Consider the following 25,022-nt stretch of genomic DNA (forward strand, 5'->3'; position numbering starts at 1 on the left):
GCACTTGAGCTAGACCAGGTGCCCAAAGCAGAGGTTGGGGGGTAGACAGGTCCTTTGAGAAAATTTATCACCTCCCAACTCCTACCAGCCCACTCAGGGACCCATAAGATCTGTGGCTCCCCGCGACTGCCTAGTGCAGTTGGGGGAGGGGCAAGACAACTCAATTTTGCTCGGGGACCAGGTGATGGACATCTGGCTGCTCAATGCAGGGGAAGGAAGGAGGAGCGCCCCCGCCTGCAACACATACACATGGCCTCTATCCAGCAGAAGGCACCCGGATGGGAGCCTAGGGGGATCTGTCTTGTCTTTTTTCCTTTTCAACCCCCAAATTCCTATCACAACCATAATCATCACTAAGGCATTTCTGAAGAATTACCACAGCCCAGGAAGTCTATTAAGCATAAGTGACAGCTGCCATGATCTCTGTAATGTCCACCTTCTAGGCATAGCCCTCCTGGCCACATGGTGCCCACCAGTTCTGGACAAGCCCAGCCAAGAGAACACTTGCCCCCTTGCCCCAGAGTTTAAGATACAGATATGGGCTCAGGAAGCTCTAAGCTGGGTGTGCATAAAGGGGACCCCACAAGCCAGGCCCACAGCAGGGCTGGTGAGGCAGGTGGGTGAGGGGCAGGCAGCTGTCCCCACTGAGACGAGGCCACCTGGGCCTTGGGGAGAAGGATCAGGGCACTGCCGATCCCTCACTCACTGATTAGTCCCCTTTGCATGGGGTGGTAAAAACTGGAAGGAGCCATTCAGCATGGTAGAAGGCAGGGCCCCCGATACCAGGAAAGAAAATGGACTGTCCAGACCAGATGAAGGGGAACACCCACCCATCCTGCTTAAATGGTGAAGAACTCTTTCCAAATTCCTATCACAACCATAATCATCACTAAGGCATTTCTGAAGAATTACCACAGCCCAGGAAGTCTATCCTTCCTCGTGGTTCAGACTTGGCCATGTTACTAACAGCTGGACTGAGTGGCAAGTAGGACAAGGACAGGCCAAACCTGCCTTCAGTCCTCAAGGTCATGTGGATAAGAAAGGTACCAGCTGGGCTTCCAGCACCTGTGTCCTAAACAGAAACTAGCTCCCATCAAATCACAATCAAACATACTTTGGCCACCAAGCCAGAAAAGTCCAGTACAGGACTTACCATAGGCCAAGGGCGGACAGTGGCTGCTGCGTATAGGCAGGCAGCCTCAGCCCCACATCAGTCAGTGCTGCATGGGGACAGATGGATTTTTCAGAATCATGCTAGGTGAAAGGTTGGCAGGAAAAACACCTCTTATTGCCCTTGCCGGATTGGCTCAGCAGTTGGAGCATCAGCCTGCGGTCCAGAGAGACCCTGGTTCGGTTCCGCTGGGGGCGCATATCTCGGTTGCAGTTTGTCCCCGGCCCTGGCTGGGTTGTGCGGGTGGCAGCCACTTTATGTGTCCCTTTCACGTCAATGTTTTTCTCTCTCTCCCCCTCCCACTCTATCTGAACAAAAAATAGAAAAATGTCCTAGGGTGAGGATAAAAAAAAAAAACACCTCTTATTAAGCAATCCTGGCACCCCAGCTCCACACTCCCCAACCCCCCAAGTGCAGTCACTCCAACAGGTCAGCAGTCTCCCAGTGACGCACATGGGTCACAATCCAGAACATACCAAAACACTCCAGTACAAAGATAGCAGCTTTTAACTGTCTGTGTCCCCAGCCTAAGGGCTGATTGCCAAGTTCAGGATTTAATGGGAACACCAGAATTCGATCACAGGTGTGAAAACCAATGTTCCACTATTCTATGGCAGAAAGGACAAGCATCAGAGAACAGGCCAGAAGTCTCTCTCTCTTTTTTTAATGGCTGAATTTCGAGGAACCCATCCCTTACCTAAGATAAATTCCCAGGAAGGGGCTATATTAGTGCAACAAAGAGGAAGCCTTGACTGGACACAAGCGCTCCCCAGTCATCTTGAGGACAATCTCTCTTCAGCCCAGGCTGGCCACTGAGTAGGGGTCATGGACACTGGCTATGAGAAATGACCAACAGAACGGCCCCTCTCTTACCCTGCCCCACCCTCCCTGGGATGCTGAGCTGGAGGCCACTGTCTCCCACCGTTTCCAGTCTGGAAGCTAAGGCACCAGGACAGTGGGAGCTAGAGCCCCCATCCAAGGGCTAGCAGGACCCCTGGGCACATCAGCAGGCTAGCAGCTCGCCATCCTCCACCTGCAGGCCTTTGCTCAGGAGGAATGCATCCTGCTTGGGGTCACGACCCAGGAAGAGCTTCAGCATGCTGCTGGCATCTTCAGAGCCGCCTGGTTTCAGGATGCAGTTTCTGTAGTCCAAGCCGACCTGCAGAGGGAAGGAGGGGCGGGGCTGTGCAAGGGTCTTCAAGCATCCCTCCTCGACTCCCAGTGGGCCTTTGGGCCCCTACATCAGCATCACAAGGGGGTATGCACTGATACCTCAGACAAGGATCTCAGAGCGAGAGTGTGAGTGTGTATGTAGGAACCCCGTCCATCAGGGCAGGGGTGGCTGAGCCTCTGCTGTGACTAAACAATGGGCTGGAAAATTGGCCGAGCCCCCAGACCCAGAGGGTCTCAGGTGGAGCCCCTGAAGGGCTAAGGGAGGGCTTAACTCTGCCCCAGCACCCTTCCCTGCAGAGGCTCACTGCATGAGCACTCAGGCCCGAGGCCAGGGACAACTGTTCTTGATCCTAGGCAGTGGGGAGCATCATTCCAAGTCCTCCTCTCACCTTGCCATTGAGGACGCCCTCCTGCTTGAAGCGTGTGTGGAACATGTCCATGGAGTACACCTCACTCCACAGGTAGCCGTAGTACTGCGCGTCGTAGCCACCTGCCAGGTGGCCAAAGGTTGCAGGCATGTTGGTTCCTGGGCAGACAGATGAGATTATTGCTGTACCCTGCCTTAGTCTCTGATCTCATTCATGAGAGGGGGCTTCAAAGTAGCTACATCAGAACACCCCCCACCCAGAAGGAGGAAACTGCCCTGACACTTCCAGAAAGCAGGGGCCAGGTGATTCGGCCAGAAGAACTCAATCAACCTTTGCCTGGGAGCTGCTGAAGTGTTGAGAGTTCACCTGGAGCATTTTCAACACCACTAGCTGCCACAGAGCCAGGGTTCAATGTTGGGAGACCCTGGGATAAGTCAAGGCTCACCCACACAACAGAGAGCATGCAATTAAAACACTTTTGAAGGATTTTTAAAATGCTCATGAAACAGTAAACCAATGCAACACTACCTACATTAAATCTCAATTACGTTCATATACATTTACTGATCGAGTGTGCCAATAAGTGCATATGTACAAGTACACACACGCACTTGGAGGATACACACGAAAACCTTATCTACTGTCATCTCCAGGATATGAGATCACTCATCTTTCCTGCACCTCCCAGGCTTTTCATAAAGCAATGTGCAGGAGGGTGCCCCAAAAAAGCGCATGAAGGCGCTGTGGAGATGGAAACGACAAATAGCCAGTGAGGAAGGATGGAGCCACCCACACCAACTGCCCATCAGACTCCACAGATGGAGCCAAGAACTTAAGAATGCAAAGCAGAAGTGAGGCCATGGGCTGCCTGTTTCTCTCCGGTCAGACAAACCTATAACCTGGCCCAACTACCTTCATGTGGTGCTAGGTTTTTTCTGGTAGGGCTCACGAGCAGCTACCTGGTGTGGCTGGAACCCCAAGGATCTCCTGACAGAGGCGGGCATACTCCTCAGCTGGGTCTGCAGCCTTCTGTGTGTGCAGGGCCTGGTCTACCTTGGCCAGGACAATCTGGCGCAGGTTGAAGAGACCTAGTCAGGAAGAAGGAGATGGCAGGCTGGCACTGTGCTCTTCCCAGCACTCTCTAGTCAGGACGGTCCAGAAATCCCTGAGGGCATCCCCAGGGATTTGCCCCAGGCTGCAGCATGGGCACCAAGGACTTCCCTCTTTTCACTGGCCTCAGGATCTGAAGGACAGGGCGGTCTCAGGACTGGCCAGGGCCTCACAGAGGTGGGGTGCGGTGGGGCACACCTGTGTTGGCCTGCCGGGACTTGATGAGTTTCTCAAGCAGCTCCTGGGGGATGGCGCTACCCGTCCTGTAGTGCTGTGACATCCTGAGCAGTGGCTCCTTCTCCCACACCCAGTTCTCCAGCATCTGAGAAGGTGCCTCCACAAAGTCACGCTCCACATGCGTCCCGCTGAACATGGCAAACTCTGCCTGTGGGGAGGGGGCAGAGAGCCCAGAAATGCCATACTCCGCTTGGCCAGCTCCTGTCCACCTAGCCTCATCTGGGTGCACAGGTACGCAGTACCCTAAGCACACCTGGCAGGTGAATAACATCCTCCCTCCCCCAGACTGTGACCCCTGGCCAAGGGTAGGAACAATAATTTCCCTGGGTGGCTGCTGGCTGACCTGTCTCAGCCTGGGACATACAGGGAGGCAGAAAATACACATGTCCCTGCTGGTCACCAAGATTCCCTCTCCCACCCATGAAGCCAACACTCTCAAAAAGCCGGTACTCTGAAAGGCCGAGGCTTGAAAACAGTGGAATCTGATGACAGACACTGGAAGGTGCACTGTATTTTGTCCACTATTGTGTGTCTGAAATTTTTCCTAAAAAATAGCACTTGATCCAGTGCAGCCAAAACCCAGGTATGGCAGCTAATGGGCCAAACAAGTTGCTGAGTGATTTAAGGCAATGCTATCGTGGCCCAAGGTGAGATAGGGAATCCGGAAGACAACACATGGTCGGTCATTCTTATTCACAGATTCAGTATTTGTGAACTGTGGCTCACTAAAATTTATAGCCCCCAAATCAACCACCACAGCATTTTCATGGTCATGCAACACTCTGCCTCTGGTTTCAGCTCTGACTGTAACACGTCCTTTTCAGTCTATTGTGTGCTCTGTTTTTTTGCCCATTTCTGATTTTGTGTGTGATTTCAATGTTCAAATGTGGTGCTGAGGTGCTAGCTAATGACCCTGAGTGAAAGAAGGCTGTGACATGCCTTAAGGAAAAAAATCCATGTGTTAGAAGAGATTCATTCAGGTATGAATTACAGTGCTATTAGACGTGAAGCATCAATGTACATTACATAAGGTGCCTTTAAACAGAAACACACATAATATAAGGTATTGGTCTGTCAATGAAAATATTGTGACCAGGAACCTAGTTCTGTATTTCCCCAGGAGCAGTGGTTCAGTACCTGCTAACTTAGTATTTGTGGCGCCTTCATAAAACAGAACTGCTAAAATAATGAGAATCGACTATGTGTATCAAAAAAGACCTAAGAAAATGATATGGAACTGTGACAGTCACTGGCAGAAGAATGTTCCAGATACAGGAAAGAATCCATGAGTGTATGCACAGAGAGGGACATGAACAAAACTGACCAGGTGGTCAGAGGCAGCTGGGGGAGCACAAAGCCCAGGTGCTATACAGACACTGCCTTTGCCCTGAGTTGCTGTTGGCAGTGAGTATGCAGACCTTACCTCACACCACAGACATTTAACTCACAATCGATGACAGACTAAAATGAAGAGCTAAAGCTATAAAACTTCTTGAAAAAAATTAGGGGAAAATATTAGTGCCTTAGGTTAGGAAACAATTTCTTCAACAGGACACAAAAAAAGTGCAAACCATAAAATAGACTGAACTTCATCAAAGTCAAAAACTTCTCATCAAAAGACTTCTAAGTGGTCCATCCACACACTGGAATATTAACCATAAAAAGGAGTGAAGCACGGAAGGTACAATGTGGATGGACCTTAAATACATGGTGCTCAATGAAGCCAAATACACAAAACCACGCAGTGTGTGATTCCATTTATGTGAAATGTCCAGAAGAGGCAAATCCAGGGAAAGAGAATGGAAAAGTGGTTGCCAGTGGCTGGGGGGTGGGGTGGATAGAGTGGGGAGTGACAACTAAGAGGCAGGGAGGATCTTTGGGGGTGATGGAATGTTCCAGAACTGAACAGTGATGATGGCTGCACAGTTTAGTGAATTAACTAAAAATCACTGATTATTTGTGGAATATAATGAACAAAATAAGCTGATGAACAAAACAGACCCAGAGACATAGAAAGGAGTAAGGTTCAGACTGACAAACCTCAGAGAAGGGGGTTTGGGGGAAGGGATGAGATAAACCAAAGAACTTATATGCATGTATGCATAACCAATGGACATATACAACAATGCTGGGGGCGGAGGGCGGGAGGAGGGTGTCTAGGGGGAAAAGGAGAAACATCTGTAACAAAACTAAATTAATAAAAATTGCAACAACAAAAAATCACTGAACCCCAGTTCCCACATGCTCCCGTATAGCCCCTAAGCACATTTTTGCTATCAGGAGAAAGGGCTGACCATGTGTGAGAGAGGGGCCAGAGAACAAATTCCCTATGTATAGCTGGGGTCCCATGGCCACAATAGGCTAGGGGCCCCACATCCCCAGGTGAGTCCTGTCCCTGCCACTGAGGGCCTATTTGGGGAAGTTGCTTTAATTTCTTAAGCTTCTGAATCTCCATCCAGAGGGAATAGCAGCCCACGACCTCTTCACTGGACTTAACGTGTTCCCTGAATCCAGAGCCAGGCTCTGTGTCTGGGTCCCACAGCCTGTGCTCTGGCTGTCATCAGTGGGTTTCATGGGATTATGCAATGTTTCTTAATGTGAGCTAACAGTTGATGAGACTGGCATGAACACCATTCTAAGCATGTTACACATGTATATTATATTCACTTCTCTAATAGCTCTCTGAGAGTTATTACGGGCTGAATGTCTCCCCTAAAAATTCATATATTGGAGTCCTGAGCCCCAGAACCACAGAATGTGTCTATATTTGAAGATGGGATCTTTAAGAGGTAATCAAATGAGGTCATGAGAGTGGGCCCTAATCCAATAGGACCAGTGTTTTATAAGAGGAGATCAGGACACAGACACACAGAGGGACAACCATGTGAGGACATGTGAAAAAGATGGCATCTACACACCAAAGAGAGGACCTCAGAGAAACCAACCCTGCCAACACATTGACCTTGGACTTCTAGCCTCCAGCACCAGGATAGCACACATTTCTGTTGTTTAAGCCACGCCTGTGGGGCTTTGTGATGGAAACAGATACAAGAAGGTATTACCTCATCCATGGTAATATCCAAAACGGAGAAAACTGCCTCCACACCCACTAACCACCAGGCACAGGTAGGGCGCCACTGCCCTCCCCCTGCCCCAGCCAGCCCCTGGCCCCGCGCCCACCTGAGAGCAGAGCTGGTGCATCACATGCCCAAACTCATGGAAGTAGGTCTCCACCTCATCATGCTGCAGCAGGGAGGGGGCGTCCGGGGTGGGCTTGGTGAAGTTGGCCACCATGGCTGCTATGGCGATCTGGCGGCTCCCATCCTGCTGCAGGCAGCCTGGCTGCAGGCCAAAGCAGGCTGCGTGCCCGTACTTGCCTTCCCTGGGGGGTGGGGGGGGCAGGGTCAGGCCTGGCTGGGGGTCTGTTCCGCTTGCTGACTGGCCCAGAGGGGTACCAACCCCAGGCCGGTCCCCAGTTCTGCCACTCCCTAGCCCTGCATCCCTCAATCAACCCATCTGCCAGCTGAGGCTATTAGACACATTGAAATGCTCTCAGCAAAGGAGTGAACGCCCACATCCCCAAATGATGTGAACATTCCTGGCCCCCTATCCTGCCCCAGCTCACACGCACCGCGGATAGAGATCCAGGTAGAATTTCCCAATGACTGTCCCTGAGGCCGCATCCCTCACTGAGTATAGCTTCACATCTTCGTGCCAAACAGTGGCATGTTCCTCCAGGTCGAAGGTCAGCCCCAGCAGCTCCTGGTAGATGCCTAGCAACCCCCTGGTGACCACCTGCATGGGGAAGTACTCCTTGAGCAGGTTCTGGTCCACGCTGTAGCATGTCTCCTCCACCTGGTTCATGTAGTAGCGCATGTCCCAGGCATTGATCTGCCCATCGAAGTCCAGGCCACGCTTCTCACACTCGGTCTTCTTCAGCTCCAGGATCACTGCCCGCTCCTGCTCCCCAAGGGGCTTCAATTTCTGGGCCAGCTCATCTGGGGGTACAGAGGGGAAAGGCAAGGCTACCTCCCTGCAGCAGGTACACCAAAGCCATACGTGCTTACTCCCACCATGGCCAATTCCCAACACGCTGGCCTTGGCTTTGCCTGGCCATCTGGGCCCTGGTGCCCCACATAGGAAGGATGGGTCTGAGACAAGGCCAGCGCCATGTCACCTCACAGCAACCCCAGGAGAGGTCACTGGTTTAATTTTCATGAGGAGGAAACAAGAGTCACATGTGAGTCACTTGTCCAGAGCCTCACACCCACAAGGGCATAGCTGGACCAGTTGCAGGCCTCCCCATGGAGCCCCAATGCTCAGCCATTAGATTAGGATCCCTCAGGTCAAATACAGGGGTCAGAGGAGTCATCGGGATGCCCACCTCAGGGTGGACAGAACAAAGCTCTCAGAAGCACCATCTCATCACACAGCACATAGGAAGTGGAGGAAGGCTGGTTACCTAGGAAAGTGGCCACCTCCTTGCTGGTCTTGGCCATATTCATCTCTAGGACGTAGTCGGCATGTGTGCTGAAGCCCAGCAGGCTAGACTTCTGGGCCCGCAGGGTCACCAGCTCCCTGAGGATGGCACAGTTCTCCTGGAACCAAGAAGTAAGCAGGCCTATGGACATTACTCCTGCCTTGTGGGGATCCCAGGCCAGCACCCCATTCCCCTAATGGGTCTTAGTAACTGTAGTGCTTCTCAGGCACCTGTTTGGCACATCTCTGGAATGTGTGCTTTCCCTCCCTTTTGCCCTGGGTCTGGATCTCTACATACTTGGTTCTGCCCTGCACATGAGCTATAAGCCCTCATGTCCTTTTTTGGAAACAAAGGGTGTGAAACATAAAGGGTTCTGAAGCCGACTAGAAAGCAGTGTGGGGGCCAGGGCTCTCCAGGATGGTCTCCAGGGGGCACTGGGCACTGGGGCACCCCTACCAATCAGGAACTGGCCCAGGGCTCAAGGCTGCTCTGAGTCCCTACCAGCACCTCTGAGCAGCTGACCAGCCAACCAAGCTCATGGGGCCAACATAGAACAAAACCTGTCTGATTCATTTCAAAGGAGATACAGCAGTCCATTCAGAACAGAACATTCCTGTGGCACGATCAGTCCACACAGGAAAACAAATTACAACTGGGAAGTTGAGTGGAGAGCTTCCAGTCACATGAGGGGGGGACTCAAAGCTGGTGGCCAACAGTGCCAACCAGCATAACATGTCCCCTGGGGCCTGGAACTCTGCCCCACACCCCCTCTGCCTCTTGGGTCAAGTCTGGAGCCAGGATGGGAATGAAGACAAGGGGGTGCCAACCCCTATCCAATCCTGAGGAGCCAACAAGCCTGCGGCTCAAACTCTCAAAACTAAATTCACTGCTAACCTGCATAAAGCAGCACACCCCCATCAGAACTGGAACTCCGGCTCTGGGACAAGACATTCACATTTCTATAACCGTCAGTGGCCACCGCTGTGTGCACTGTCTCCTCTAGGGCTACATCTCAGATTCTGCAGTGGAAACCCTGTTATTTTCAGACCAAAGTGGTCTGTCCCAGAAAGCAGAGAACAAAAGACTACCATGTTCACTTCCTGTTACCCTATGACCTCCAGCCAGTGGCACCTGTCACTGGCCACATGCACACCAGTAGTGTCATAAGGAGGATGCAGGGGCCCCCTCTCATCACCCTTATCTGCTCGAGAGGCTAACTAGGAGTCACCCAGAAGCCACAGTGTGATGTGGACACAAACACAAGCGCCTATGTGGGAATGGATGTCTGAGTGCCAAGGTCACAGCCAGAAGGCCCAAACCCACACAAGCTGCTGAATAGCAGAGGGCAAACCCAACCTTGAGTGCAGGCAATGAAAGAACAACCCGAAGCTTAGGCGGGGCGTGGGAGACAGCTGAAGAAAAGAAGCCATCAGGATTTACGTGGGAGCAGATACACGACAAAAGCAGGATGAGCTTGGGACAGATGCTCTAACCTCTGCTCTGTGTGGCCCTGGGGACAGAGTCAGACCCAGTGGGGTGATATCCAGGCACCACGAAGCTCACTGAGGGCCTCCCCGGTCACTGGACCCAGCCCAGCAGACACTGGGAAACCCTTTTTAGGCACAGCCACTGAGGCAACTCACACTGGCAACTGAGCAGACTGGACAGGCCAGCACCTCCAAGTTCCAGACAAGACTGTTTCGTGTGGACAGACCCCAGAGGGTGGATCCCCGCAGCTGGACCCTGGCACCACTTTCTCACCTCCTTGCATCGACAATTGAAGGCCTCTTCCACCTTCCTTCGGGTCTCAGGTACATGGCATTTCTTCAGGAGGGGAAAATAGTGAGGGTACTTGAGGGTGACTTTGAATTTCTCATCCTCAGTCTTTTCCAGAGAGTTCAGGAAGTCCTCAGGAAGTCCTCCTATGAACCAAATTAGAGGGGCTTTTATTTATTTATTTTTATCCTCACCAGAGGACATTTTTCCATTTTTTGTTCAGGTAGAGTGGGAGGGAAGGAGAGGAACAGAGAGAGAGAGAAACATCGATGTGAAAGGAACACATCGAGTGGCTGCCACCCGCACAACCAACCAGGGCCGGGGACAAACTGCAACCGAGGTACGTGCCCTTAGCGGGAACCAAACCCGGGTCTCTCAGGACTGCAGGCTGACGCTCTAACCGCTGAGCCAAACCGGCCAGGGCTAGAGGGGCTTTTAAAGACCAGTGCACAGTCAAGGCAAAAAGGGTGGGCTAGGAATGGGAGTCAGCAGGGAGCACCAGGCCAGGTCTCTTCTCCACACTCTGGGATTCTGGCTGTTCAGCTCCCACCCTGAACTCCAAAGTGAAGACATCAAAGACTTGCACACCTCAGAAATCTGCTACTATATGCATCAAGATTCCCTTTGGGAAGAAAAGCTATAATCGGCTGGACCCTTGGACAGGGTAGGATTCCTGGGCTGTAGTCTCCCCCATGTCCTTTCTCAATAAATGGAACCACAATGAACAGAACCTACCCGGAAGCCCTGACTATGCCCCCACTGGACAACAACCCCGCATCCCAGTGGCCTGCACTGCTGCGACAGCCTCCCACCTGGTCCCCCACTCCTGACCCATCTTTCCATGAAAGATCTGGGTGCAGTAGTGCCCTTGGACTGAGCACCTTCAAGGCTCCTGCCTCACAGAAAACAAATGGAATGAGCCTAGAACATCTTGTGTCAAAAAGAAGGTGCTCAAAGACTAACAGAGACATGGCAAGCTTGACTAGGCCCCTTGAGGTCAAACTGGAACAATCTGAGCATCAACGTAAATAATGACAGCCACAGACTATAACCCATTGAATAAAATAGGATGTATAGTCCACACTGATATAGATAAATCAATAAATAAGTGGGAGAAAGGATAAGCTCTGACTTATAAGAAAACCAAATAATAAATATACAAAGAATGATGGAGTTAGAAAGTCACAACTGGTTGGTGGAAATGTGATGAGCAGTGGTCTCAAAGATTCTCTTAAGAAATTATTGATCATGAAGGAAAAACTGGTAATGTTACAATGAGAACACTTGGCAGACAATCACCTAATCAAGTAATTAAGATTCAGGAGGTTAAAAAAAAAAGGATACATATATAGAGAGATACGTTGTCTATATTTCTGTAAAACAACACCAAGTATCCTTTTGCAACCACAAAAAAATAAATAAATAAACAAGTGCCACAGGCTTGCTCAGCCAGACCTGCAGACAGGGTCAGACCCTACCAGGCTGGCCAGACATGTCCCAGCCACTGCCATCGCCCTCAGCCCAGTAAGACTTGGTCTCTGAGGCCAGGCAGGTGAACAAGCATCTGTTCCATGTGCTGGGGATTCAAGCTGCTCACACAGGAGGCCAGTCTGACACAGTGAGGCCCTCAGGCTGGATAAACAGATGGCAAAGCAGTCCCATAGACAGTGAGGTTGAGCAGATTCTTTTGCTGAATTCCAGAGACCTGGGATTCTCCTTTGGCCAGGAAACACAGCAGTTGTCCTTAAATGTCAAGAGCCACTTAGTGGAACTTGCCGCCCGGGGCACAGGGGGTTTGAATGAGTATAAGGGGTGGCAGAATGTAGCGGTGACCAGTCTGTAAGCACTTGTTCTGGAAAATGTGTGTCCATGGCACTCTGTGTAGTACAGCTACCCTCAACGAGGGTGTATCCTGGCTACCTCCAAGACAAAGGCTCACAGAGCCAGATCTTACATAATATGACCCCACATTGTACTACCCACAACTGATTAGGATACAAAGCCTTGTCAGAGCCCCTCACAGGCTGCAGCACAGCCACAGGCCTAACTTTCAAAATTGTCAATGTTGGAAAAGACAGAAAAAAATTTCTAAAAGGCAGAGGAACTTTGACAGGAAACAAACCTGACCCTGACAAGGCACAAAACTTAGTGGATCCCAGATGGGAAAGAGAGAACTTCTTGGTGAGAGGTGACATGGGGAAACCTATCTGCACACTCAACGACATGCTCGATGTTCTGTTTCCTGAGTGTGAGATCTATACTGATGATGCAGAAGGTCCCTATTCCTGCTGCAGTGTCACGAAGCCAACATGTAACTCAGATGTTCAGAAACAATACACGTGCAGGTATTAACAGAGGAGGAGGGAAGAGGAACACTAGCAGAGGGTGAGAATAGGTGAAGTGCACTGGGCTTTCCCCAGCACCATTCTCGCAACTTTCCCATTGGGGTGGAACTTTTCAAAATAAAACATTCAGGGAAAGAGAGAAGAGTAAAAATTAAAAGGATGCCTAGGCTCCAACCCTTCCAAGTTCCTGTGGACAGCCAGGCTTGGGAACCGCTGATTTAGTCTATCCACTTCATTTTGTAAGATTTTTTAAAAATAAAAATAATAAAGAGGGGCGGGGTGTGAATCTCAGAGGTGATATCCCACATGACTCAGAGGCAAGGCTGAGACTGCTACCCACTGCTCCCACATCCTCGCCCAAGCTCCTGCCACTGCCTCAGGACATCTCCCATCAGGGTCAGGATCTCAACAGACAGAATATGGTCCTCTCCAAGGAAAAATCTGGAACCTTAGATTCCAAAACACCAAATGTTCCAAGTGAAAAAAAACCCCTTGCCCGTGTGGTCAGACAAATGCCTAGGCCTCCGAGGGAGGAGACAGTGGCCCTGGAGTGTCTCCCTGAGACCATGCCCCTGAGATTGTGGCTGTCAACATGGTTACCTTCCTCACACAGCCTACCACGTACCCAGCTCCTCTCGAGTAAAGGGCAGGAAGGTCGTGTCCTCATTCAGGTTCTTATTGAAGTCAATGCACAGGAGACTCAGCCTCTTCTTGATGCCTTTGATTTTCTGAAGAAGAGAGAGCCATAAGGGAAGGGAGCACTGACATTAAGATACCCACAGGGTTGGGACTCCGCCCGACAGGAGAAGAGTCAGATGAGGTAGTGAAAACAAGGGGTTTTCAGTACAAGCACCTGTCTGCTGTGCTGAACAACCTAGTGATCCAAGGACTCGAGGGGTATCCTCATCTGTTTGGGTGAGGCCAAGAGCCTTCTGGACCCTCAAAGAATTATCCCAAGTCAGTAGCCTAAGCTTTTGAACATCCTAACAGAGTTCAATGTTGGTCCTTTCAGATTCCATCTGGTTTTTAGAAATGGTTAAAAATCGACCCATCTGGGTGAGGGAGTGGTGCTGGGACACAAAGGAAGTGCCTGGGCCCAGGGTGTGAGTCAGTTGGAAACCCCAGGGCTGCCTGGCATGGGGAAAGAAGAGGGGTCGAGGGTGAAAGTAGACACCGCACTTATCAACCACAGGACTGGGAGCAGTGTCGCCCTCCCAGCCTGCTCCCAAATGAAAGACAGGGTGACACCTGTCTTCTGTGATACTGTGACACAATAAAAAATGTGTATTTGTGCCCTGGCTGGTTTGGCTCAGCAGTTAGAGTTGGCCCGCAGACCAGAGAGACCCAGGTTCGATTCCCGCTAAGGGCATGTACCTCGATTGCAGTTTGTCCTCGGTCCCGGTTGGGGTCATGTGGGTGGCGGCCACTCAATGTGTCTCTCTCATGTCAATGTTTCTCTCTCTCTTCCCCCCTCTCTCCCTCCCGCTCTATCTGAAGATAAATGCAAAAATGTCCTCGGGTGCCCTGGCCGGTTTGGCTCAGCAGTTAGAGCATCGGCCTGCAGTCCAGAGAGACCCAGGTTCTCACTAAGGGCATGTACCTCGATTGCAGTTTGTCCCTGGCCCTGGTTGGTCGTGCGGGTGGCAGCCACTCGATGTGTCCCTTTCATGTTGATGTTTCTCCCTCTTGCTCTCTTCCTCTCCCTCCCACTCTATCTGAACAAAAAATGGAAAAACAATGTCCTCTGGTGAGGATAAAAAAAATAAAAAAAATAAAATGTCCTCGGGTGAGGATTAAAAAAAAAAAAAAAGAAATGTGTATTTGTTCTTGGCCCCATTCCTGACACATGGCTCCTAAAACCCTTGGAATATGCTAAGTGAAAAGGCAAGTGAAAGAGCTCCAGGGGCGCCTGGCCAGTGGCTCAGTGATTGAGCGCCAATCCCTGCACCAAGAGGTCACCGGTTCAGTGTCTGTTCAGGGCACATGCCCAGGGTGTGGGCCAAATCCCCAGTCAGGGGCATGCAGGAGGTGGCCAATGGATGTTCTCTCTCATCCATGTTTCTATCTCTCTCTCTCTCTCTCTTCCTCTCTCTCTAAAATCAATAAAGAAAAACAAAAAACAAAAAGAAAGAGCTCCAGGGGGACAAAAGTGACAGGAGCCCGTTGCAACCACAGCTGAGTTTATGTTAATGAGCTCAGTTTCAAAAAGCCCCAGAACCACAGGATGGGTAGAAATTTAAGTCCCACTTCATTCCCCACTTTCTGGGAAGGGAGAGGGTCTAGAGGTTGGATGGTGAAATAAGTCCCCAAAAGCCAATGATTTAATCAATCATCTTATATAATAAAATCTGCCAAAAGGATGGGGTTCAAAAAGCTTCTGGGGTTGGTGAACACAAGCAGATGTGGGGAGAGAAGCGTACCCAGGGAGGCCATGGAAGCCCCAAGCCCCTTCTCCTTCCCTTAGCTTGTGCATCTCTTCCATCTGCTATTCCCAAGTTATAACCATTTACACTAAACCAGTGATCTTGTGAGTAATGGATTTCTCTGAGTTCTGCAAGTCGCTTTAGGAAACTACTAGACTCTAAAGAGAGGATCATGGGAACATCCAATTTATAGCACAGGTAACAACTTAGACTTGAGATTGGAGTCTGAAGTAGAGGCAGTCCTGTGGGGCTGAGCCCTGAACCTTGGAACCTGATGCCCTTTCTGGGTAGACAGTGTAAGAACAGAGTTAGAGTGCAGGACACCCAGTTGGTGTCAGAAAGTTCCTTATGTGGGATCCTCACACATCTGGTGTCAGCAGGGAAGCTGCTGTAACACTCCACTGAGGGAGAAGGAGACAGAGGAGGAGTGAGTTTTTCCTTAATACCATCAAAGCAAACTCATGGGGACAACTGAATAAGGTGGGATGCAGGGAGGTGCCTGCACTCTTTCCTTCGCTGTGGGAGCCCTATGACCCTGGGCAAGTCCCCCATGACCCTGGAGAACTGAGAGCTGAGCCGATGTAAAGAGAAAGCTGCTCTAGATAGATCTCCCACCACAGAGTTCAGAAGAAGATGGCATCAGGCCAGAGGCTAGGCCCTCAGATGGGCACAGAAAGGCATGAGCCCACCCCCAGAGGCGGCACTCACTTCTTGAGTTTCCTCTGGCAGGTGGAGCCCATTCCTTCGGCCAAGCTTGATCAGTCGCTCCAGGTACCGCACTGCCTCTGGCTTCAGCGAGTCCTTCTGAACTTTTTCCTAGAATAAGAAAATCAAAGTTCTGTTTACAGTGAAAAAGCATGCCAGTGTCAAAGGCTGGGAGGCAGCACAAAGACCTGCTCACTCAGATGTTGCTGAAGTTAGGTAAAATAGAGCAGCCACTCTGGAAAGCAGTTTGGTGGTTTCTTGAAAAGACAACCATACAATGACCGTATGATTTGGCAACTGCCCTCCTGGGCATTTATCCCAGATAATGAAGCCATAAGTCCACAATGAACCTGCACCCAGATGCTTGCTTACTGGCAAAGCACACACTGAGACCAGACGAGAGGGCATGCAGCAAGCGAGCATTTCCACAGTAATAAGGTGAGCGGGCAATGCCTTGCTTGTGAGGCTGACTTGGGTTCTGCAAAATGTTACATTGGGGAAAAAGTGTAGATGAGACCTCTTTGAATCATTTCTCACAACTGCATTTGAACTTGCAATTGTCTCAGTAAGAATTTCAATTTTAAAAAACAATACAGCTTGTGCTTCTCCAGGCCTGCACCTACACCAAAGCACACAGGAGCGTTTTCCTGATCCTGAGTTTGACGTGTCAGCACATTCAAAGGGAACAAATGAGCGACATGAGGAGCATCCATAGTCACCTCTACTAGCCCTCCGTCACCAGCAGCAAAGGTTCCCATTCCTGCTGAGAGGAGCACAGACTGGAGATGGAACCCATACTCATGCTGTGTCACCCAGCACCTGTCACTTGACCCTGCTCACCTCACAAGGAAGACAGGACATTATCGCTGAGTAATACCCAATAAGGTCAGGAAAGTGAAATAACATGGTGGATGCAGGAAAGGCGTAAGGAGCCCTAAATTTTCCATACTGCATTGTTTTGTTCCACTCCATTTGTTAATTTTTGTTGTTAATCCTCATCCGTGGGTATTTTTTCCATTGTTGTTTTTTTTTTAGAGAGAGTGGAAGGGAGTGGGGTTGGAGGAGGAGGGGGAAGAGGCGGAAAGAAGGGAGGAAGAAACATGGGTGTGTCCATTGACTGGTTGCTTCCCACACACACCCTGACTAAGGCTGGGCATCGAACCTACAACCCAGGTATGTGCTCTTGACCAGGAATTGAACCCATGACCCTCTGGTGTTCAGGCCAACACTCTAACCACTGAGGCATGCCAGCCAGGGAAATCTGTCAATTTTTTACTGAATCTTTTTTTTTTTATCCTCACCTGAGGACATTTTTCCATTTTTTGTTCAGATAGAGCGGGAGGGAGAGAGAGAGAGAGAGAGAGAGAGAGAGAGAAATATCGATGTGAAGGGACACATCGAGTGGCTGCCACCCGCACGACCAACCAGGGCCAGGGACAAACTGCAACCGAGGTACATGCCCTTAGCGGGAACCGAACCTGGGTCTCTCTGTACTGCAGGCTGACGCTCCAACCGCTGAGCCAAACTGGCCAGAGCAATTTTTTACTGAATCTTTAAGTTGTGGCAAAATAGACATAAACTTTACCACCATAACCGCTTTCAAGTGTATAGTTCAGTGGCATTAAGTCCATTCACAGAGCTGTGCAGCTATTCCCACCATCTATCCCCAAAACTCTTTTCAGCTTTCTGCCTTTTAAAGTCTGGGGAGCAACAGCACTGGCAGTGCTGTTGGAAGAGGTGTCAGCCTACTGGTGCCCGTGGAGAGATGGGCGTGCCCCCAGCTTTCCACCTCCCATTTGCCTGGTGCCGTGTCCTCGCAGCATCCTCACCTGCAGCCAGACGATCCTCTGGTACACGTCCTGCCTCATGCTCATCTCCACATCAAACTCAGACAGCTTCTTGTCTGCCTCTGTGCTGGCTGTCCGAATGTCCTTGGATGGAGAAACGTGCTGGGGGAAGTCAAGGATATTCCTCTGAACTAAAACAGGGAGACAATAGGACAACTGTGAAAATGGGTCCCAGATGGAAACTGGCAAGTGCTAACCTCATACCCTAGATACACAACTCATCCCTTTTTTGTTCAATGAACATTGTCCACATTGGGCCCTGGGCTAGGTACTGGGAAAGAGAAATAAGCACTGTCACCCATGTCGTCGGAGACCTCACAGTCCAAACAGAAACAGATTTAGCTCATGATACTCTAAGTCAAGGAGGGCTGTAACAAGGAAGTATGACAAGACCAGGAGAAGCTGAAGGGACTCCACTCTAGAAAAAGAGCCAATGCTGCTGATGGCTCTATTCTATTTATTTTTCTTATTTAGTGATTTTAGAGAGATAAAGAAGAAAGGGGGAGGGAGAGAGAAAAAGATATTGATTTGTTGTTCCTCTGATTTATGTATTCATTGGTTGATTTTTTTCTTTTTAATTGATTCTACAGAGGAAAGAGAAAGAGATAAAGAAACGTTCCACCTATCTACACATTCACCAGTTACTTCTTGTATGTTCCTTGACCAGGGATCGAACCCGCAACCCTGGCGTATTGGTATAACTCTCTAAGCAATTGAGCTACCCAACCAGGGCCCTGATAGCTCTATTTTATTTATTTATTTTTAAATATTTTTTTTTCTTTATTGATGTTAGAGAGAGAGAGAAACATTTATGAGAGAGAACATCAATTGGCTACCTCCTGCATGCCCCCCCTCTGGGGATCGGGCCCACAACCTGGGCATGTGCCCTGACTGGGAATCGAACCAGTGACCTCTTGGTGCATGGATTGATGCTCAATCACTGAGCCACACCGGCCAGGTAGTGACAGTTCTATTTTAAATTCACAAATTATTTTATAATTTACAGAACACATTCACATTTTGTTAAATAGAGAAGGGAGTGACTATAACAGCATAAATTTTAACACAGACCCAAGTGACTCAGCAATTCCATCCCTAGGTGTCCATCCACAAAAAAAGAAAAAACATGTCCACACAGTAACCTGTGCATAAATGTTCACAGCAGCAGGATTCATAATAACCACATAGTGGAAACAACCCAAATGCCCACTGACAGATGAATAAATATAAAATGAGGTCCATCCACACAGGGGAATATTACTAAGCCATGAAAAGGACTGAAGCACTGACACTCACTACAACATAAATGGATATGATACCCAGAGAAAAGCCAGACATTTATGTGAAATATCCATAACAGACAAATACAGAGACAGAGTGGATTCGTGGTTGCTGGAGGAGGAGGAAGGGGCTTCTTTTGCAAGTGACAAAAATATTCTAAAATTAAATAATGGTGATAGTTGAATAACACTGCAGATATACTAAAAACCACTGGAATACATGCTGTAAATGGGTAAATTACATGGCATGGTACATGAATTATATCTCAAAAGAGGGGTTAAGCACTGGCTAGTGTGGCTCAGATGGTTGAGTGTCATCCCATGCACAGATAGGTCACCAGTTCGACTCCTGGTCCAGGCACATACCCAGGTTTTAGGCTTGATCCCCAGTAGGGGGCGTGTAGGAAGCAGCCAGTAACATCAATGTTTCTCTCTCTCCCTCTCCTTTCCTCTCTAAAATCAATAATGAAAAACATATATATACATAATATATTTCAAATCCTCCCCAGAGGATATTTTTCTATTTATCTTCAGACAGAGTGGGAGGAAGAGAGAGAGAAAGGGAGAGAGAGAGAAACAATGACGTGAGAGGGACACATGGACTGGTTGCCTCTCGCACGACCCAGACCAGGGCAAGGGACGAACTAAAACCAAGGTACATGCCCTTGGCTAGGATGGAAACTGTGACTCATTGGTTTGTGGGCCGACACTCTACCACTGAGCTAAACCAGCCAGGGAAAAAACATATTTTTTTTTTTTTACAAAGGAGTAGTCACCCTGGCTGGTGTGGCTCGGCAGTTAGAGTGTCAGCCTGTGGACCAAAGAGTCACAAGTTCAATTCCAGTCAAGGGCAAGAACCTCAGTTGTGGTTTGGTCCTCGGCCCTGGTCAGAGTCATGCAGGAGGCAATCAATCGATGTGTCTCTCACATCAATGTTTTTTTCTCTCCCTCCCTCCCTCCCTCCCTTTCTCCCACTCTATCTGAAGATAAATGGAGAAATATCCTCGGGTGAGGATTAGAAAAATAATAAAATTAATTAATTAATTAAAATTTAAAAAGGAGTAGTTTTGCCCTGGCCGGTTTGGCTCAGTGGTTAGAGCGTCGGCCTGTGAACCAGAGAGGCCTGGGTTCGATTCCCACTAAGGGTACATACCTTGGTTGTAGTTTGTTCCCAGCCCAGTTGGGGTTGTGTGGGTGCCCAGTTGATTTGTCTCTCTCACATCGATGTTTCTCTCTCTCTCTTCCTCCCTCTTTCCCTCCCACTCTATCTGAAGATAAATGCAAAAATGTCCTCAGGTGAGGATAAAAAAAAAAGAGTAGTTTTTTAAAAAAGCACACACTTCTCATTGGGGAGTCCTGAATTCAAATCACAGCTTGGTCACTTCCATGGTCTGGGCCTATGAAAGGTCCCAGGTCTGGGTGCATCTCTCGGCACCATGAAGACTTCTAAGGGCAGAACAAGGACTGACCTGTTCAGTTGACTTGTACATTTTTATACATATGTGTGTGTGTGTGTGTGCGCGCGTGTGTGTATACATACACATATATAGATATATATATTTTTTTTATTGATTTTTAAGGAAGGGAGAGGGAGAGAGAGATAGAAACATCAATGAGGGAGATACATTGATGAGCTGCCTCCTGCACATCCCCTACTAGGGATCAAGCCAGCAACCTGAGCATGTGCCCTGACTAGGAATTAAACCAGCAACTTCTTGGTGCATCGGTCAATGCTCACCCACGGAGCCACACCAGTCAGGCTCAGCTGACTTGTATTCAACAGTGGGGCTCTAGGTGGTCCTGATGCTGGCTGCCCAGGAGAGACCAGCCTCTGGGGTCAGGGGGTTTCCTGGCTCAGGATGCTCCACCTCAAGACTTCCCTTGATCTTTTTTTTTTTTAATTGTTGACAGTATTACAAATGTCTCCCATTTTCTCCCTTTTTGCCCCCCTTCCCTTTATCTTTTATACCCATACCCTCATCTTCTGCAGAGGGGACTCCAGGAAGTAGATGTTGTATCTATTTAACTGAGCACCTCACTCCTCCCAAAGGAAGCAAACAGACCCCAAAGAGGAGAGAAGCCAGATGGGGGACAGCATCAGGTTACCCAATGTACAGGGGGAGGCCTTGAGGAGAAGAAAAGCAAGGCGGCCAAGTTCAATTCTCAGAAAGAAAACAAATACCCCCTGGAACTAAGAAAAAAGGTGAGAAGGGCTCCAGTTTCAAGGCAGGCACCTGAGCTGGCTCTCAGAGGGGGGGTGCTGTTATTCCCTATGGGCCCTCAGATGACACGCTTGTGAGGACCAATGGCCAAGTGGAACAGGGTGCTCATGGGAATGAGCCACACCTACCAGATACCTTTTTTCTTGCCAGCACCTTTACCCACCACAACCCCAGGGTATGGGTAGCATGACCCCAATTAAGGGTCCAGGAGCTCCACACCTGGATCCTGACCTGGACTTACCTGTGTAGGACACCTCCACATCAGCCAGTGCCTTGAGTGTACTCTCGTAGGACACATCCTCAAACTTCAGGGAGCCCACCTGGTCATACACACGCTTGGTCTGCTCCATGAGCTCGGCCGTCAGCTGCCCTATCTGTTGGGCACTCAAGTCCCATCTCAGGTAGTTCACCACGGAGCAGGGCACTGCCATATCCAGGACATCTCCTACACAGGATACAAAGAGGACAAAAACCCATACCAAGCATCTGCTTCACATCCAGAATTAGGGTCAGAGTAATTGGGGGTGGGGGATGAGTGACAGGAGAGGACCACTATCTCCCTCTGCAGATTAACAAGGCCCAAAGGCTTTGTGGGGATACACAGGTTGATCAGTCCTCTAGAGCAGGTTATTCTGCTCCCCAGGGGGACAATGGATGATATCTGGGGACATATGTGGTCATTAGGACTGGAAGTAATGCTACTGCATCAAGTGTACAGGGGCCAGTGATGCAGCTCAACAACCCACAGTGCCCAGGATGGCCCCCCACAGAGAATGACCTGGCCCCAAATGTCAACAGTGGTGAGGCAGACATTTGGTGTATACCTGCATTTCATTGAAAAAATAATTTGAGCCCTAGCTGGTGTGGCACAGTGGTTAAAGCATCAGTCTGTGCACCAAAGGGTTGTGGGTTCAATTCCCAGTCAAGGGCACATACCTAGGTTGCAGGGTTGCAAGTTCAATCCCTGACCTAGGGAGTATATGTGCAGGAAGCAACAATCAATGTTTCTCTCTTTCTCTCTTTCACCCTCCCTCCTTCCCTTCCACTCTCTCTAAAAATCAATGGAAAAATATTTTTGGGTGAGGATTAACAAAAAAAAAGAAGAACTTGATTACAGGGTGCAATTTCTGACCTCCCTGGATATAATATGTGACATTTACACTATTCACTGTATTACCTTTTCAAAATAGGGGGAAATCCTGATTATCTAGCCCTGAGAACTTTTTTTTTTTAATCTTTATCCGAGGATATTTTTTTCTATTTATCATCAGATAGAGTGGGAGGGAGGAAAAGAGAGAGGAAGAGAAACATTGATGTGGGAGAGACACATCGACTGGTTGCCTCCTGCACAACCTGACCAGGGCCAGTAGGAACAGCAACCGAGGTACATGCCCTTGACTGGAATTGAACCTGCGACTCTTTAGTCTGAGGGCCGATGCTCTAACCACTGAAAAACCCAGCCAGGGCAGAACTTTTAAATAAGAGACTGTGGTCTGTACTAACAGCAGTCACTTGACAACTTCTGTGTAAGGTTCAAAGAGTAAGATGTTTTGCCCTCTTCTCTCTGACTTCTCAGACAGCTCTGTATTCTGCATCCTGTTTGCCTGTTTTATGAGTGGGAATTGTGAGATTTGGAGAATTCAAGGCTCCTGCCACAATGATCCCACAGTCAACAAATGGCAAAGGTGGGGTTCATACACTCAGTAGGATTCTGCTCCCACACTGAGAACTGGTGTACTCTACTCATCCCACCTTTGTAAATCTGCATATTTGTTTGTCAGGTCTTCCTGTTCCTTTCCCAGGACTCCACCCTGCACTCAGCATTCAAAGTCAAGGTCTACACCTGCCTGATTTTGTACAGTCTACAAGCTAAATGTGAGTTCACATGGGAGGTAGTGTGTGGCAGCCAAGTCTAAACCATGTGCCCCCTTACAGAGCAGTTTACTGATCCCTAATCTACATTGTCCAGACTCTACTGGGTCCTATATGACAGATTTGGACTTCTTCAGTCTCCAGGGCCTTCCTGCAGGTTGTCTTCTCTGACCTGAGCCCCCACCCTGCCAGTCTTCTCTTCCACATTCCTTTCTCAGAGAGGCCCCACTACAGCATTCCTATAGCATAGAAGATGTGGAATGGCGACACCTGTCCCACATTATACTTGTTGATTTAATGAACAAAGTGGGTGTTAAATTCATAATAAACCAGAAAGGGCTGTTCCAGAGAACATTCAGCTGTGCCTCATTTCCCCCTTCTAGCTAGCCAGAAGTTGAACAGGGCCAAAATGGTCTTGGACGCCCTGTCTTGTGAACATTGGGGACCTCTGCAAGGTGCTGTTGGCTCGAACGTGTTTGGTATCTTTGGGGTAGGGTTTGGAACAGCACTATCAACATTGAGGGCTGGGTCATTCTATGGGGTGGGGCTGTCCTGGGCACTCTGGGATGCAAAGCAGCATCCCTGGCCTCCCCACCCCACCCACCCACTCCCAACAACCCCCCCGCCCATGCCTGGAGCATTCCAAGTCATGACAACCACAGGTGTCTGCAGACATCGCCCAGGATCCCTAGGGGTGGCACAATCATCCCAGCTGAGGACCACTGATATACACTAAGGGGAAAAAAAAGAAGTTTTAAGTCAGCACAGATCAGATTTTCTGGCTAAATAACTGCTGTGAACTTAGGGAAAGTCTTTGTTTGCAAAGTATTTTAAATCTCAGAAATGCCAAAAAGGGATTGTTGGTCTGCATTAAATATGGTAATAAAGAAGGGCTCCAGGAACTCAGGAGTGGTAGGAGATTCACGTGAGCTGGAAGTGTCAGAAAAACCTCCTGGAAGAGCTGGAATTTAGAAAACTTGAGCAGATGCATTAATTCCATAAATATTTACTGACTACCACCTGTGTACCTGTCTCCAAGCTAACAATCCTCCAGAGAACAAGGCAGACAACATTCTCTGCCTTCCGAAGTCTTCCACAACCCTAGTTGTAATTATTATCATTAATACAATTATCATCATCACCATCACAACAAGCAGGAGAAAGAATTGGGGGAGGACAGGCAGGCAAGGGAAAATTCCAGGAGGCACCAGACAACAACCTGGGTGATTTTCTAAAATACAGTAAACAGGCCACATAGCTCCCAATGAAAATCCTTCCATTAGCGCCCATTTGCCCTTAAAATAAGAGCTGTGGTCTAGCCAAAATGACGTATTACTCTCCAAATTCGTTACCCGTGTTACGGCCTTCCTGCTTTTGCCCTCACGGTCACTACAACTGGGACGCTCCTCCCCGAAGTCTTGGCAGACAACGGCTTCTCCCCATCGACTCCAGGCTGAAGTGCCCATCTCCTCCCAGAAGCTCTTCAGGACTGCCCTCTCTAAAAAAGTGCCGGTAGCCCAGGCATGACCACTTTCTAAAAACCCTCACTTGCTCCTTTGCTTGCCGTATGTCTGTCTCCAGCTCTGGAACCCCGTCTAGATCTCACGGTTTCTCCAAGAGTCCACCCTAGGGCCCGAACCGTCCTGAGCAGAAGCCATAGGAAGTTGGCTGAATGAGTGAAGCGCTGGAAAAGCTGGTTCATTCATTCTGCCACCGAGAGGACGAGGTCCCGGGCTCGCCGACTCCTCTCCAGAGCCCCGGTCACCAGAGGGTCACTGGGCTCCGCTCTTAGGCCCAAGTCGCGACCCCCGAAGGAACGAGGGTGCAGGGGGCGCCCATGTCTCGCTAGCAGGGCCACACCGAGAGGTGGCCAGTACCTGAAGGAGGCTTCATGGTGGGCGGGTGTGCAGCTCCGTACTCTCCCTCCACCAGGTACGTGTAGGGCCGCCTCAGCTGCTGGAGCCAGCCGTCTATGTACGCTCAGTGGACGCCGCCGCGGCGACTTAGGCACCC

General features: G+C 49.4%; 1 protein-coding gene across 1 annotated transcript; it reads right to left on the reverse strand.

Annotated features, from left to right (window-relative positions):
• Window positions 1-1,803: 1,803 nt before the first annotated feature.
• On the reverse strand, window positions 1,804-25,022 carry THOP1 (thimet oligopeptidase 1). The gene is made up of 13 exons (XM_036241308.1): window positions 24,887-25,022; window positions 21,379-21,582; window positions 17,618-17,766; window positions 15,792-15,899; window positions 13,286-13,388; window positions 10,301-10,461; window positions 8,522-8,657; window positions 7,691-8,057; window positions 7,240-7,441; window positions 4,021-4,207; window positions 3,672-3,800; window positions 2,734-2,870; window positions 1,804-2,330 (listed from the first exon to the last, which is right to left on the reverse strand). The coding sequence occupies exons 1-13, from the start codon at window positions 24,900-24,902 to the stop codon at window positions 2,175-2,177; spliced, it is 2,055 nt and encodes a 684-aa protein (XP_036097201.1). The 5' UTR covers window positions 24,903-25,022; the 3' UTR covers window positions 1,804-2,174.

This window comes from Molossus molossus, unplaced genomic scaffold (genome assembly GCF_014108415.1).
Source record: "Molossus molossus isolate mMolMol1 unplaced genomic scaffold, mMolMol1.p scaffold_m16_p_4, whole genome shotgun sequence".
Lineage (NCBI taxonomy): Eukaryota > Metazoa > Chordata > Mammalia > Chiroptera > Molossidae > Molossus > Molossus molossus.